The following is an 11,733-nucleotide window of genomic DNA, read 5'->3' on the forward strand; positions in this document are numbered from 1 at the left end:
CACCCAAGATAGTAATGGGGACATGGGGGATGAGGCACAAGGAGAAGACCGTGATTATAATTTTCTTATAACCTGTTATCTAGCTTTTATTTGTTTCTACTTGAGGTCTGTTTATATATGTACTTATTTTCATCACCACGCTCGCCCACTCTGACCCTCCACCTCTGCCAACTGTAGGTTTCTTATTTTGCCCCCTTTTTCTTCCTTGCAGTTCCAAGCATAGTGTCTAGTAAACACTGCAACCTAAATTAATTTATGTAGAATTGACTCCTAGTTTGAGCAGATTCCATTTTTAACTAATTGTCCTCATAAGTCTACCCATATTGTGCACATGGGCTTTCTCATGAGATGCTATTTCTCAGGTGCACAAGGGCCTGTGACTTCGCCAGCAGTGATCTGCAGAAAGAGCTGTTTTCCTAATAAAGGGGCCCGCGTCCTGACAGCTGTCACTGCCAACTGTTACCCACATCAACCTTTCCATGTAAGGAAAGGGGAGGATTCCTTCACTCATTCTCTATTCTCATTAGATTAGCTTCAAACGTTTCTTTACATACAGATAGTTTTTGCCCAAATGTGCGCTTCTCTTACTTTACAAAATCATCAGCCATGGTTTTATTGGTGTGCACGTGCTTATGGGATAGGAATGGATGAGAAGAGCCGTCCTACATGGTTAGCATTCTCTGTAAGATTCCCTTTTCACCCTTTCACACAAAAGAAGCTGAGAGATATGTTCAAGCATACACACATGAACAGATCTTGAAGCTCCTCTCTGGGTCCAGTTGTTGCTGCCGGGAGGAAGCAACTTACACTCAACCCCAGGCGATCCTCTACGCCAGTGGTTCTCAACCTTCCTAATGCCACGACCCTTTAATACAATTCCTCATGTTGTGGTGACCCCCAATTTCATTGTTACAAATTGAACATAATTAAAGCATAGTGATTAATCACAAAAACAATATGTAATTATACATGTGTTTTCCAATGGTCTTAGGCAACCCCTGTGAAAAGGTCATTCGACCCCAAAGGGGTCGCGACCCACAGGTTGAGAACCACTGCCCTAGGCTCAGGCATGTTCTTTCCTTTTTAATCTACAGACCCCACTTCCTTTAACCAACTCCTGACAACAGCCGGCAACTGCCAGCCTTCGGTGACTGCCTCCGTCAGCGCCCGTGAGGGAGCCCGCTTCCCTTCTTGGGGAACACTTGACTGTATCAAATGTAGGCACGATTTTTGAACAGAGATTTAATATGTTTCCATGACAACATAAATTGCCTATGAAAATCTGTAGGAAGATTTTAGGCCATTAAAATCTTAATGCACAGTTTTTTCTTCTTTCATAAAGCAGTTAAGGAATATTGAAAATGTTGTTGTAAAGAGGATGGGGAAATAATTTTATTTCCCAAGGACTGAGATACATAATAAATAAATCTGGGGGTTATAAGCAGAGAAATGGAATTTACGTATGATTGTAGCTGGCAGTAATCCATTATTCTAAGTCTCCATTTTTGTTAAGAGGGGATGTGCACCAATTAACACATGTGTACATTCATCACAGCAGTACAATTCTTCCTTGTAAAATTCTATTTCATTGTTCCTTGTAAATGTCAGCGTTTTTAAAATTAGAAATGAGAGACCAGCCTCTATTCTCTTCCTTACCACACTTTCTTCCCAAGGCCGAAGCCTCTCTCCTGATGCCTCCCTTCCCCCCTCTCCTGAGACCGGCTTCATCAATCACCGCTCTCGCCTGTCTCAGCCTCTCCCTTTATAATTGCTCTTTCAATATCCCGCCTTGAATCACTGTGAGGAAATGTGCTTTAATGGGATGAGGCCTTAAGAAGCGAACATCTGTTTGTAGTGGACACTTAGTATTAGAGATTCGATTAGTCAGCATTCATTGGATGCTATTTTGTTCAAGTCTAATGTGAATTACATTCAGAAATAAACCTGGCATTAAAAGCTGATGCCCATATTTGCCCACTCTGGACACAGACTGTTCACTGCGGTGGCCATAAAGACGACAGTGGCTGGGCAGGTAATTTGATTGTCTGTGTAACTGCTTAGATGGCCCCACCTAATTACAAGGTCCGTGGAGGCAGGGGCTGCACCTGCCTGTTCACGCTGCCTTTCTAACCCCTGTGGCTGGAACGTAGAAGATATTCAATAATCGTTCTTGAACATACAACTCTGCGAGGAAAACCAAATATATTAGTATACAGTTATCCGCCGTGGACTTTGTAATTCTGATACAGACATCCAGTCTTCTTCGGAGGCCTGTGTCAGTCTGTTCCACATGAGCTCACTGAGTCAGGACAGGTAAGGGAGTGAGTGGCCCAAGGGTTCGAGCCGGGATCCAGTCCAGGCGTATCTCATTCCACAGCCTGTGCTCTTGCCAGTGAACGACCATCTCTGTTCTGGCTCTGGCTCGGTGCCTCTTCTCGCCTGTTACCCTCTGCCTGCACTTGCCGAGCCGTGTGTGCTGCGTGCACTGGGACATCGTTTTCCCCGATGAGGGCCTGTCTTTCCTTGTTTCTGCTTATGACCTGGCCTCAAGGCAGGTGCATGTTTACCAACGTTGCTGCATAGGAAGCTTTTCTACCTTCTAGTGAAGGCTGCAAGGTGTTCACCCTCAGTTCCTGATGACCAGAGCATGGCCCGCTCTGGTAACTTGATGCCACAGCTCTTCTGGGAACTTGAACTTCCTGTGCTCTGTTCACACTGTGCTTCCGCCTCGCTGACATGAAGCCTGGGTGTTTTCAACCCTTTTTTGTGGGAAAAAATAATTTCTGATTGGGGTGTGGGTTAGGATCTATTGCTGTGTAACAAATTATTCCAAAATGTAGCAGCTTAAGCCAACAAACATTTATTATTTCATGCTGTTTCTGAAGGTCAGAAATCTAGGAATGGCTTAGCTGGTGGCTCTAGCTCAGATGAGGTCATCTGAACGCTTGTCTGGGGCTGAGGGTCCACTTCGAAGATGGCTCACTCTGTTCCTTGCCATAGGCGCTGCTTCAGTGAGCAGTGAGCATGGAAGCTGACTGTCCCACAGGGAGGGACCCGAGAGAGAGCAAAGAGGAGACCGCAAGGCCTTTTCTGGTCCAGTCTCAGAAGTTGCCTGCCATCGCCTCTACCGTATTCTGTTTGTTGGAAGTGAGTCCAATCACATCCAAGGGGAGGGGAATGAAGTTCCACCTAAGGGCGGAGAATGTGAACACATAGTGTAGAAAGTGACATAGATGTCAGCTGCCATGAGATGCTTGTGTAGCAACCTTTATGCCCCTCCGTGGCTGGGGCAGCCCAGGAACTTCCTGCTCAGCTATTCACACAGGAGAGGGGAGGCTGTATTCTGAATTCCCGGTCCTAGGCATGGTGGGGATTACACAGACGCAAAAGGACAGTCCTGGCCCTCAGTGACTGCGGCCGGGAAGGGAAGAACGATATCTACACAGGTAGCCTGAGGTGAAGCACGGCCAGGGCTACAGAGACGAAAACAGGGGACAAGCTTGCTTCAGCGGTGGGACTGGGGAAGGCTCCCTAGAAGCGCGAGCATGTGAGTCGGGCATGAATGGCCATGCCGTGTTTTAGTAGCTGGGAGTGTGGCGGGAGGAGCTTGCCAGGACTGGAAACAGCATGGGCAAAAACTCGGTGGCAGCAAAGTGCAGTCTGTGTTTGGGGAAGGGCAGCATGGTATGATCACTGGCAACATCGGTGCAGGGTTGTTGTGAGGACAACGTAAGTTAATGCACTTAGAGAGCTTGGCGCGGTGCCTGGCCCACAGAAAATGCTCCCTGAATGCCGATGCGAACGAATGACTGAGGAGGATAAAGAAATAGGCTGGGAAGGTCATTTGGGGCCAAGTCACACATAGCCTATGGGAGCTAAAAGGGACCTCAGTTTGGACTTGGTCCTGTAGGAAATGGATTTGTTGAGGTGTTTTAGTTGGGAGCGGTGTGCTCACAGCAGAGCGGGAGGGAGGTTTCTCCTGCAGCATGTGCCAGGAGAACCAGAGCGAGGAGATTGGGACCAGGATCCCGATGCCATGGTCCTGATGCCGTGGCCCGGGGGCGGGGGAGGGGAGGTGGAGAAGGCCCAGGTGAGATGGGGCAGAGGGACTGGGCAGGAGAAGGCGAAGGCAGAGTATTTGTTCACACCTTTAAAAACTTTGCCTGGTCAGCAGGATCCTAAAACCCCGCTTAAGCAGCTGCTCTGAACGTGACTGTGCAGCTGTGTAAAGGTCTCAAGCACCTTGTCCACCTGCCTCCAGGAGATGGGCCTGGCTCTGCCACTCCTTGGGGAGGAGGCCGGCGACTGGCCCAGGCTTCACCTGTAGATTTTTCCAGCACAGATGAGCCACCAGGGGGGTCACTGAACCCAGACTTGAACATATTGGTAGAGTGGCTTCTGTGTGCAGTTCACCCACCCACAGAGGGACGTCGCAGCACAGAGCCCTCCTCTGCCCCTGCAGGGAGTGTGCTGTGCAGGAGCGACATCCTGCGTCAAGCCTCATGACAGGGCTCCACCCAGGGACCCAGTGTGGAAGGGACAGTGGGCATTTGGCAATGCAGCTGGAGACCATCCTGTCCCTGACTCCCCCACATCATGGCACAGGAGAAGCTGTGGCATGTGGAGCACCACTGGGAATCAGGGTAGCAGCCTGCAGAAGGGGGCTTTCCCGGTGTGCCCAGAGTTCACTGTGGTGGGCACCCATAGTGATTGCTATGGGAGCCAAAGCTGCCATGAGCTTGAAGTAGGTGTTGGGCAAGTGTCAGTTAAGGTCACCTACTGCTCTGTCTACATTTTCCAGTGCCCCCTTCCCCACTTCCTCCCTCCAGAATTAAAGATCCTCTTGTCTTTCCCTCTGAACTCTGCCCTATTTGCTTAGGGTCACACATGGACAGAGCCGGACCCACTAAACTATCGACACCTCAACCATGGCTTACTCCTTCCTGTGGCTCACATGCCTCACCAATGGCTGGTGTTTGGCAAATGCCACATGAATTAACTAATTAATTAACGAGTTGAAGAGTAAATGAATGATCAAGCTGAAATCTTGTCACAGAAAGGGAAGTTCATAGCTCCAGGGGACCGTGAACTTGTGGCAAGAGGCACCAGAGATGACTGGCCTCAGTGTGGCCTACACTGCTATGGGCGGAGCTTCTCAAAGCTGCAGGAGCTCAGATGTCATCTAGTCCAGTCTGTGTCATACGAACCCTCCACGGCATTGCAGACAGCAGGCCAGGCCCTGCCCAAGCACCTTCAGTGAGGGCAGAGGGAGCGGGCTGCAGCTCCAGCACTCTGCCCAAGTGCAGTGGGAAGGACAGAGGCCGTGCGCCTCACTGACCTGGGCTCAGATTTCAACTCTGCTGCTTGCTAGGTCTGTGGCCTTACACAAGGCACTTAACCTCTCTGAGCCATGTTTACACTCTGTGTGTGTGTGTGTGTGTGTGTGTGTGTGTTATTCTCTTTTGTAAAAGAGATATAATACTACCTTCTTTCAGAGTTGTTGCAAGCACCAAGAGAAAATGCAAAACAAGCAAACAAACCAAAACCCAACCCACCAACTTATTAAAGATGATTAATGAATAGTAGCTAACTCTGTTTTTATGACATATGATTAGTTGTTACTTATGGCTGGGAAAGGTGTTGTGAAGAGTTCAGAGACAATTCTAAGGAACAGAATTTGTGTTGAAACCTAACAGTTTGTCATAATTAAGTGAATTTATTATGGGACTTATTAGCATAATTTCATGGGAAGATGATGTGCCAAGACGTTCAGGATCAGGGGTTACCAAGCTTTTCCCATGAGGACATGCCCCATGGAACACATTCACAGTGAGTCATTTGCCAGCACATGGAGGCCACTGCAGAGACCTAGAAAGCTGCAGGCTGGCCTGGGAGAGATGGCCCAGAAACAGTGCTCCAGGTCAGCGTATGCCCATGTCAGTCCTAATTCTGGAAGCAGCCTGGGATAGGAGCAGAGGATCCACGGTGTTCCCATTATACATTTGAGAGCCAGGTTGTTACTGGTTTGGCTACTGCAAGTTTTAGGCCAAGTATTAGGGCCTCATCTAAGAAGCAGGGCTTTGGTCCTGAGGAGTGGGAGGAAGGAGGTGTGGGGCCTTGGGCAGGTAAAGGTGGCCAGAGCCCTAGGTGTCACCTGGGCCAGGCCGAAGCCTGTGTACAGAGCCAAAATGGTTCAGAGGTCAGGTCTTAGTACTGGTTGAACCCATGGAAAGTGGAGAAGGAAGGAGGAGGAGAGAGGAAAGGATCAAAGAGTAACTTTGATGCCAGAGTGAATGGGTGCCATTACCATCAGGAAGGTCTCAATTCCATCCTAAATTCCCTTCTCCTCCCAGTTCCCCCATCACAGTCGCAATCAGTAGCACCTCTACCCACAGGACCAAAATGCTCAGATTCCACTTGTCACTCCGCCTGGAACCCACTCCCTCCTCCTCTGGCCAACTCCCTGCCAGCGTTATCAAGTCCTGCCCATGTCCCCGCTGCCACTATCCTGGTTCAGGCCTCCACTTTCCTCCTGACTCCCTGCACAATCTCAAGCCTGTCTTCCTGCCTCACCCTACCCCCTGCCCCCCACTTCTGTCCGCCATTCATACTGCTGCAGAGTTCTCTTCCCCAGAACCAATCTGGCCACACTCATCCTTGGTTGGCCTGGAATCATTTGGCACCTCTTGGTTACAGTCCAGAGCATCCCGCTAGCATAGCTGCTGCAGACCTTCATGATCTGCCCAGCTTCTTGTGCCCTTCCCACAAGCTTCAGCCCAGCCACCCAAACTGCCTGCAGGTTCCCGCAGTGGGCTGTGCCTCTCTGACACCACTCCAGAACCCCTCCCCCTGACTCTGGGGCTGGCAGAGGAGCTCCTCCTCTGTGCTTCTCACTCCCTCCTCCTCGTGGCTCTCACTGTATTGTCCTGGAGTAACAACAGAGCCCTCTGCCTCTCACATCCTGAGCCCAGGGTCTGCTCTTATTCATTTTCTGCTCCAAAGAGCTCAGCATCCTGCCAGACAGACCTGAAGCGCTCAGTAAATCATTTTGTGAATGAAACTGAGCAATGAGGGCGTTCATGAGAGAGGAGGGGGGACAGCACAATTAGGTCCCAGGGATGTTGAGTTTGAGCTGTTGATACAGCATCTAGGTGGATGTCCAAGCTGTACTGGGAAGGCGAGTCTGAAGCTTGGGAAACGTCTCTTAAGAAACTGTGTTCTCTGGTCAGAGATGAACCAGTTTCCCTAAGGAGGTCAAATGACCAAAAAGTGGCTCAGAGTTACCAAACCAGCTTCATCGACTCAGGGAGCCTCAGAGCCAGAAGGACATTGTGAGGACATTGTCTGGTGTGATTCTTTTATTTAGCAAATGAGGAAACTAAGGCTCAGCAAGGGGAAAGGCCTAGCTCAGTGGTTCTCAACCTTCTGGCCCTTTAAATACAGTTCCTCATGTTGTGACCCAACCTTAAAATTATTCTCGTTGCTACTTCATAACTGTAATGCTGCTACTGTTATGAGTCGTAATGTAAATATCTGATATGCAGGATGGTCTTAGGCGACCCCTATGAAAGGGTCGTTCGACCGCCAAAGGGGTCGCGACCCACAGGTTGAGAACCGCTGGTCTAGCTAGAGGCAGTGCTAGGACTAGAACCCATGTGTCTCCACCACAGTCTAAGCTCTGTTTGCCATTCCCCACGGCCTCCTGTTCATGGCACTCATTTCTGGGCCCTGAAGGAGGGCGTTGTCACTGGAAATGAAAGAAGGCACTAGAAGAACCAACCCAGCGATGTTCACACACTAACTCGTCCTTTCCCACAACACAGCTTCTCATGGCCCCACAGGAGAACAGACCCGATAAGACCTTGGGAGCACAGAGCCTATGCGCTGAATCCCACGCACCAACAAACAGGATGGACCCTGTGGCCTTCATTTCAGCCACAGCTACATCTGTTTATATTTGCCATGTGTTGTTTTGTTTAAAATCCTCACCCGAGGATGACATGTTCATTGATTTTTAGAAAGAGAGGCAGGGGGAGAAAGGGAGGGAGGGAGGGAGAGAGGGAGATAAGTGAGAGTTGCCTCCTGTACGTGCCCACCCTGACCGCTGATCCGACCTACAACCTACCAGGTAGCTATGTGACCTGACGGGGAATCGAACCTGAGACCTTCTGGTGTACGGGATGTGACTCCAACCAGCTGGGCCACACTGGCCAGGCCTGTTTTACCGTGTTTTAACAAGTGTTGACCATCTCCTCTCCAGTCCTATAACGGATCAGAGTCAGCTCATTAGAAACCACAAGAGAGACTCCTGTGAACAAAATAACTGACACACTGACTCCGAAAAAACAGCAGATGGCGTCATTTAGGGCGAGGACCAATAGCCATTCACAGCCAAGCACATGAAGACTCTCTACACGTACATATCCCAACACACGTCCCAGTTGTGATATCCACATCACGTGCTATTTAAGATCTGTGAGCATTTACACATTTCATAAGGCTTGTCATCGAAAGTGATTCAGACTGTTTAAGAAGCAAGCCCCCTGCTATCAAAGGGAGGAATTGTCCTTAAGGATTCTGCATAGCAAAGGGTCTTCATCATGACAAAGTGGGGGAGGGAACTGGTGTGTGTCAATTGACCACAATCACCAGGCACGTGGTTTAACACAATGCTAATCTATTATCGCATTTAATTTCTATAATTCTTAAACTTCACACACAGCAGACGTTCAATTATAAAGAGTGGGGCAAAAGTAGGTGTATCGTTGTGAGTACACGAAACAGAGCTTATTTGTGTATTTATTAATTGTGGTATTATTTTCCATACGAACAACAGTAAACCCACTTTGGCCCCACCTGTGTATGTTGAATCCATGAATGACTGAATGGACTGAGTTTTTGCAGCCTCATTTTGAATATTGGGAAAACAAGGCCCAGAGATTAGAATTGCCCGGGTCTGATCACTCATTGGGAGCTGAGAGCCTGAGCCCTTCCCCCAGGCACTATTGCCAAAACCGCATTAACTTGGCAGAGGAAACCTGTCACTTACCCGTGAGGACAGAGTGGAGTTACCGCTTCAGCCACCGTCCAGTCAGTACCACAAGGACGCATTGCGAGTTGTCTGAGTCTGCAGCCCCGTGAGGGCGCTGCTTCCAGGCAGATGGTGATTCATAGCACTTGTGTTTTCTTTGGTTCCCAGGAATGAATTCAGAGCATGGACGGACATCAAGCCTGTGAAACCAATAAAAGCGAAGCTCCAGTACAAGCCCCCAGATGATAAGATGGCTCACGAGACCAGCTACAGTGCCCAGTTCAAAGGGGAAGCCAACAAGCCAACACCAGCTGACAATAAGTTCATTGAGCGCAGAAGAATACGCAGCCTCTACAGCGAACCTTTCAAGGAATGCCCAAGGGTGAGGCATGTTTGGTGGGGAGCCCATAGCACAGCCTGGGATGGAGGGGTTCACTGCCTCAGAGCACGGGAGCGGGGCTACTCCAAACCCTCCTGTGAGCCGGCCGGCCAGGGTGGCTCAGTGGTTGAGCGTGGGCCTATCAACCAAGAGGTCATAATTTGATTCCCAGTCAGGGCACATGCCCTGATTGTAGGCTTGATCCTCAGTGGGGCGTGCAGGAGGCAGCCGATAAAAATATATATATTTTTAAATCCTCCCTTATGCAGCTCACTGAGATAGAGGGAGCTTATTAACAAGAACCTTTGATAAATTCAAAAGGAATGTGTAAAAGGAACATTATCTAAAATAAAAACAGTGTAAAGACTGGCAGTTGTGCAGAAAACTAGCTTCTGATTTTAAGAAACCTAGGGGAAAAAAAGTGACAGAAAATCTCCTCTGAGCCCTAAACCCCTTGTCATAAAATAACTGTGCTTTTGCTCCTACAGTGCTGGCCGAGTGTTGGAGGCATCCTTGCCTGGCTTCCTTCCCACCCGACCCGTGCCTCATCCTCAGCTCCAGACACTTCCTCATCTCCAAGTCCCTGAAAATCACCTGCCTTTTCTTACCCTTTCCCTCGATAAATGCCATCCACCAGCAGTCCTTAGTCGTCACAACACACCTGTCATGTCAGCTGCAAGATGTGTTTTGAGTAATTTATTATTATAATGAGCAGTTTGTGAATGAATTGCATTTCTAAGTAACTTACGTGGATTCAGGGATTTTCCTCTAATGACACCATTTTGCCTTGTTTGCATCCCAGAATGCATTCATGAGAGGGAGAAGCATGTTGGAGATTCCGCTGCTGACATAGGACTCATATATGCCAGAGCTTGTTCTCTGAGGTCAGGTCACATGGAATCGTGCAAATATCAGCTCTCCTATCTGTAATAGCAGAAAAAGTCGGAGACCCTAGACAGCCTTTTCTCTGCTTTTGCCCTAAAGTCTTGCACTCAGTGGTTTCCTATTTGTCCAACGCAGGTAAGATAACTAACTGAGACTGTTTGCCTGGACTCCTCTAGTTGTAGCCCTGAGAGTTTCATGTTTCATGAAAGCTCTGTCCCCGGCGAACCAGGCCGATTGGTTACCTTAGGAACAGGTCTGGGGTGATAGGAAACCTCAGTGAGTGAGTGGCCCAGCCCAGGGGCCCAATGGCATCTCTGTCCACCTTTCGCAGATGAGGTAGGACCCAGGGTATGGGGTTGGCTTTGGACAAAAGAAGATTCAAAGGGAAGAAGGAGGAAAGATTGGGGAAAATAAATCTAGAGATGGATGGGAGGTGACATACTGAGGGATCACACTCAGGGACCCCCGAGTTCTTGAGAAAGAGCAGGCAAGGCCATCTCCTAGGAACAAAGGGGCAGAGCTAGAGGAGGGAGCTTGGGGAGAGGGCATGGGCTTGAACAGCTGCTCGGGAAAGTACGGGCAGAGGAGCCAGCCTGAGAGGAGGAGCGGGTGCTGGGAAGTTGTGAAGGCCTCACTGAGACAAGGTGCCTGGCCTGAAGCATCTCAGTGAGGGCATTTCTCCATCTGTGTGCACCATCTCAGAGACAGAAACAGGGGACAGGTAGGCTTATGCTAACAAATCATCCCACAATCTCTGTGTTTTACATCAACAAAGGTCTATCTATTACTAGTATATAAAAGCCTAAGCGACCGAACGACCAAACTACTGGTTGACCAGTCACTATGGTGTGCACTGACCACCAGGGGGCAGACGCTCAATGCAAGAGCTGCCCCCTGGTGGTCAGTGCGCTCCCACAGCCAACCTCTCACAGCCAGCCAGCCTCCCACAGTCCCTCCCCCTGGCCGGCCACCCCAATCGGCCCTAATCGCCACCAGGCTGAGGAAGCCCCCACCCCTGTGTATGAATTCATGCACTGGGCCTCTAGTTTCTTATAATACACATTCACCATGGATTGGTGCAGCTCTCCTTGTCACTTCTGCAGCCAGAGGCGGGGTGAAGGCGCGGCCTCTCTGTGGTGGGAGAAAGCACTGGGAAGCACAGGCTGAGTGAGTGGGCCTGGAGGTGACCCAGTCATTTCTGCTCACATTTCACTGACTAGAGCAAATTATACCTGCCTGACTTGGACAGGGAGGGGAAACAGAAGTGCAAATAGTAGCACAGTCCACTGCCTGGATGTCTGGGGTGAGATGCCCAAGGCCCCATGTGACCAGTGAGAGTATTGCCAGATGACTGACCAGGGGGCACAGAGGGTTCTAGAAGCCAAGTGGCCTGACTTCCCTGAGAACACTTTAAACTCTGCTCCCTCAGAGTCAAAGG

General features: G+C 49.5%; 1 protein-coding gene across 1 annotated transcript in view; it reads left to right on the forward strand.

Annotated features, from left to right (window-relative positions):
* The window catches only part of MAP6 (microtubule associated protein 6), a gene marked incomplete at its 5' end in the record, with an annotated part of 76,995 nt that overhangs the window by 46,773 nt on the left and 18,489 nt on the right, over window positions 1-11,733 (forward strand). The window contains one exon of the mRNA XM_006777966.2: window positions 9,200-9,413. Coding sequence (XP_006778029.1) covers window positions 9,200-9,413 — 214 coding nt within the window. The remainder of the gene's footprint in view (window positions 1-9,199; window positions 9,414-11,733) is intronic.

The sequence above is a fragment of the Myotis davidii genome, unplaced genomic scaffold (assembly GCF_000327345.1).
Source record: "Myotis davidii unplaced genomic scaffold, ASM32734v1 scaffold169, whole genome shotgun sequence".
In the NCBI taxonomy this organism is placed as follows: Eukaryota; Metazoa; Chordata; class Mammalia; order Chiroptera; family Vespertilionidae; genus Myotis; species Myotis davidii.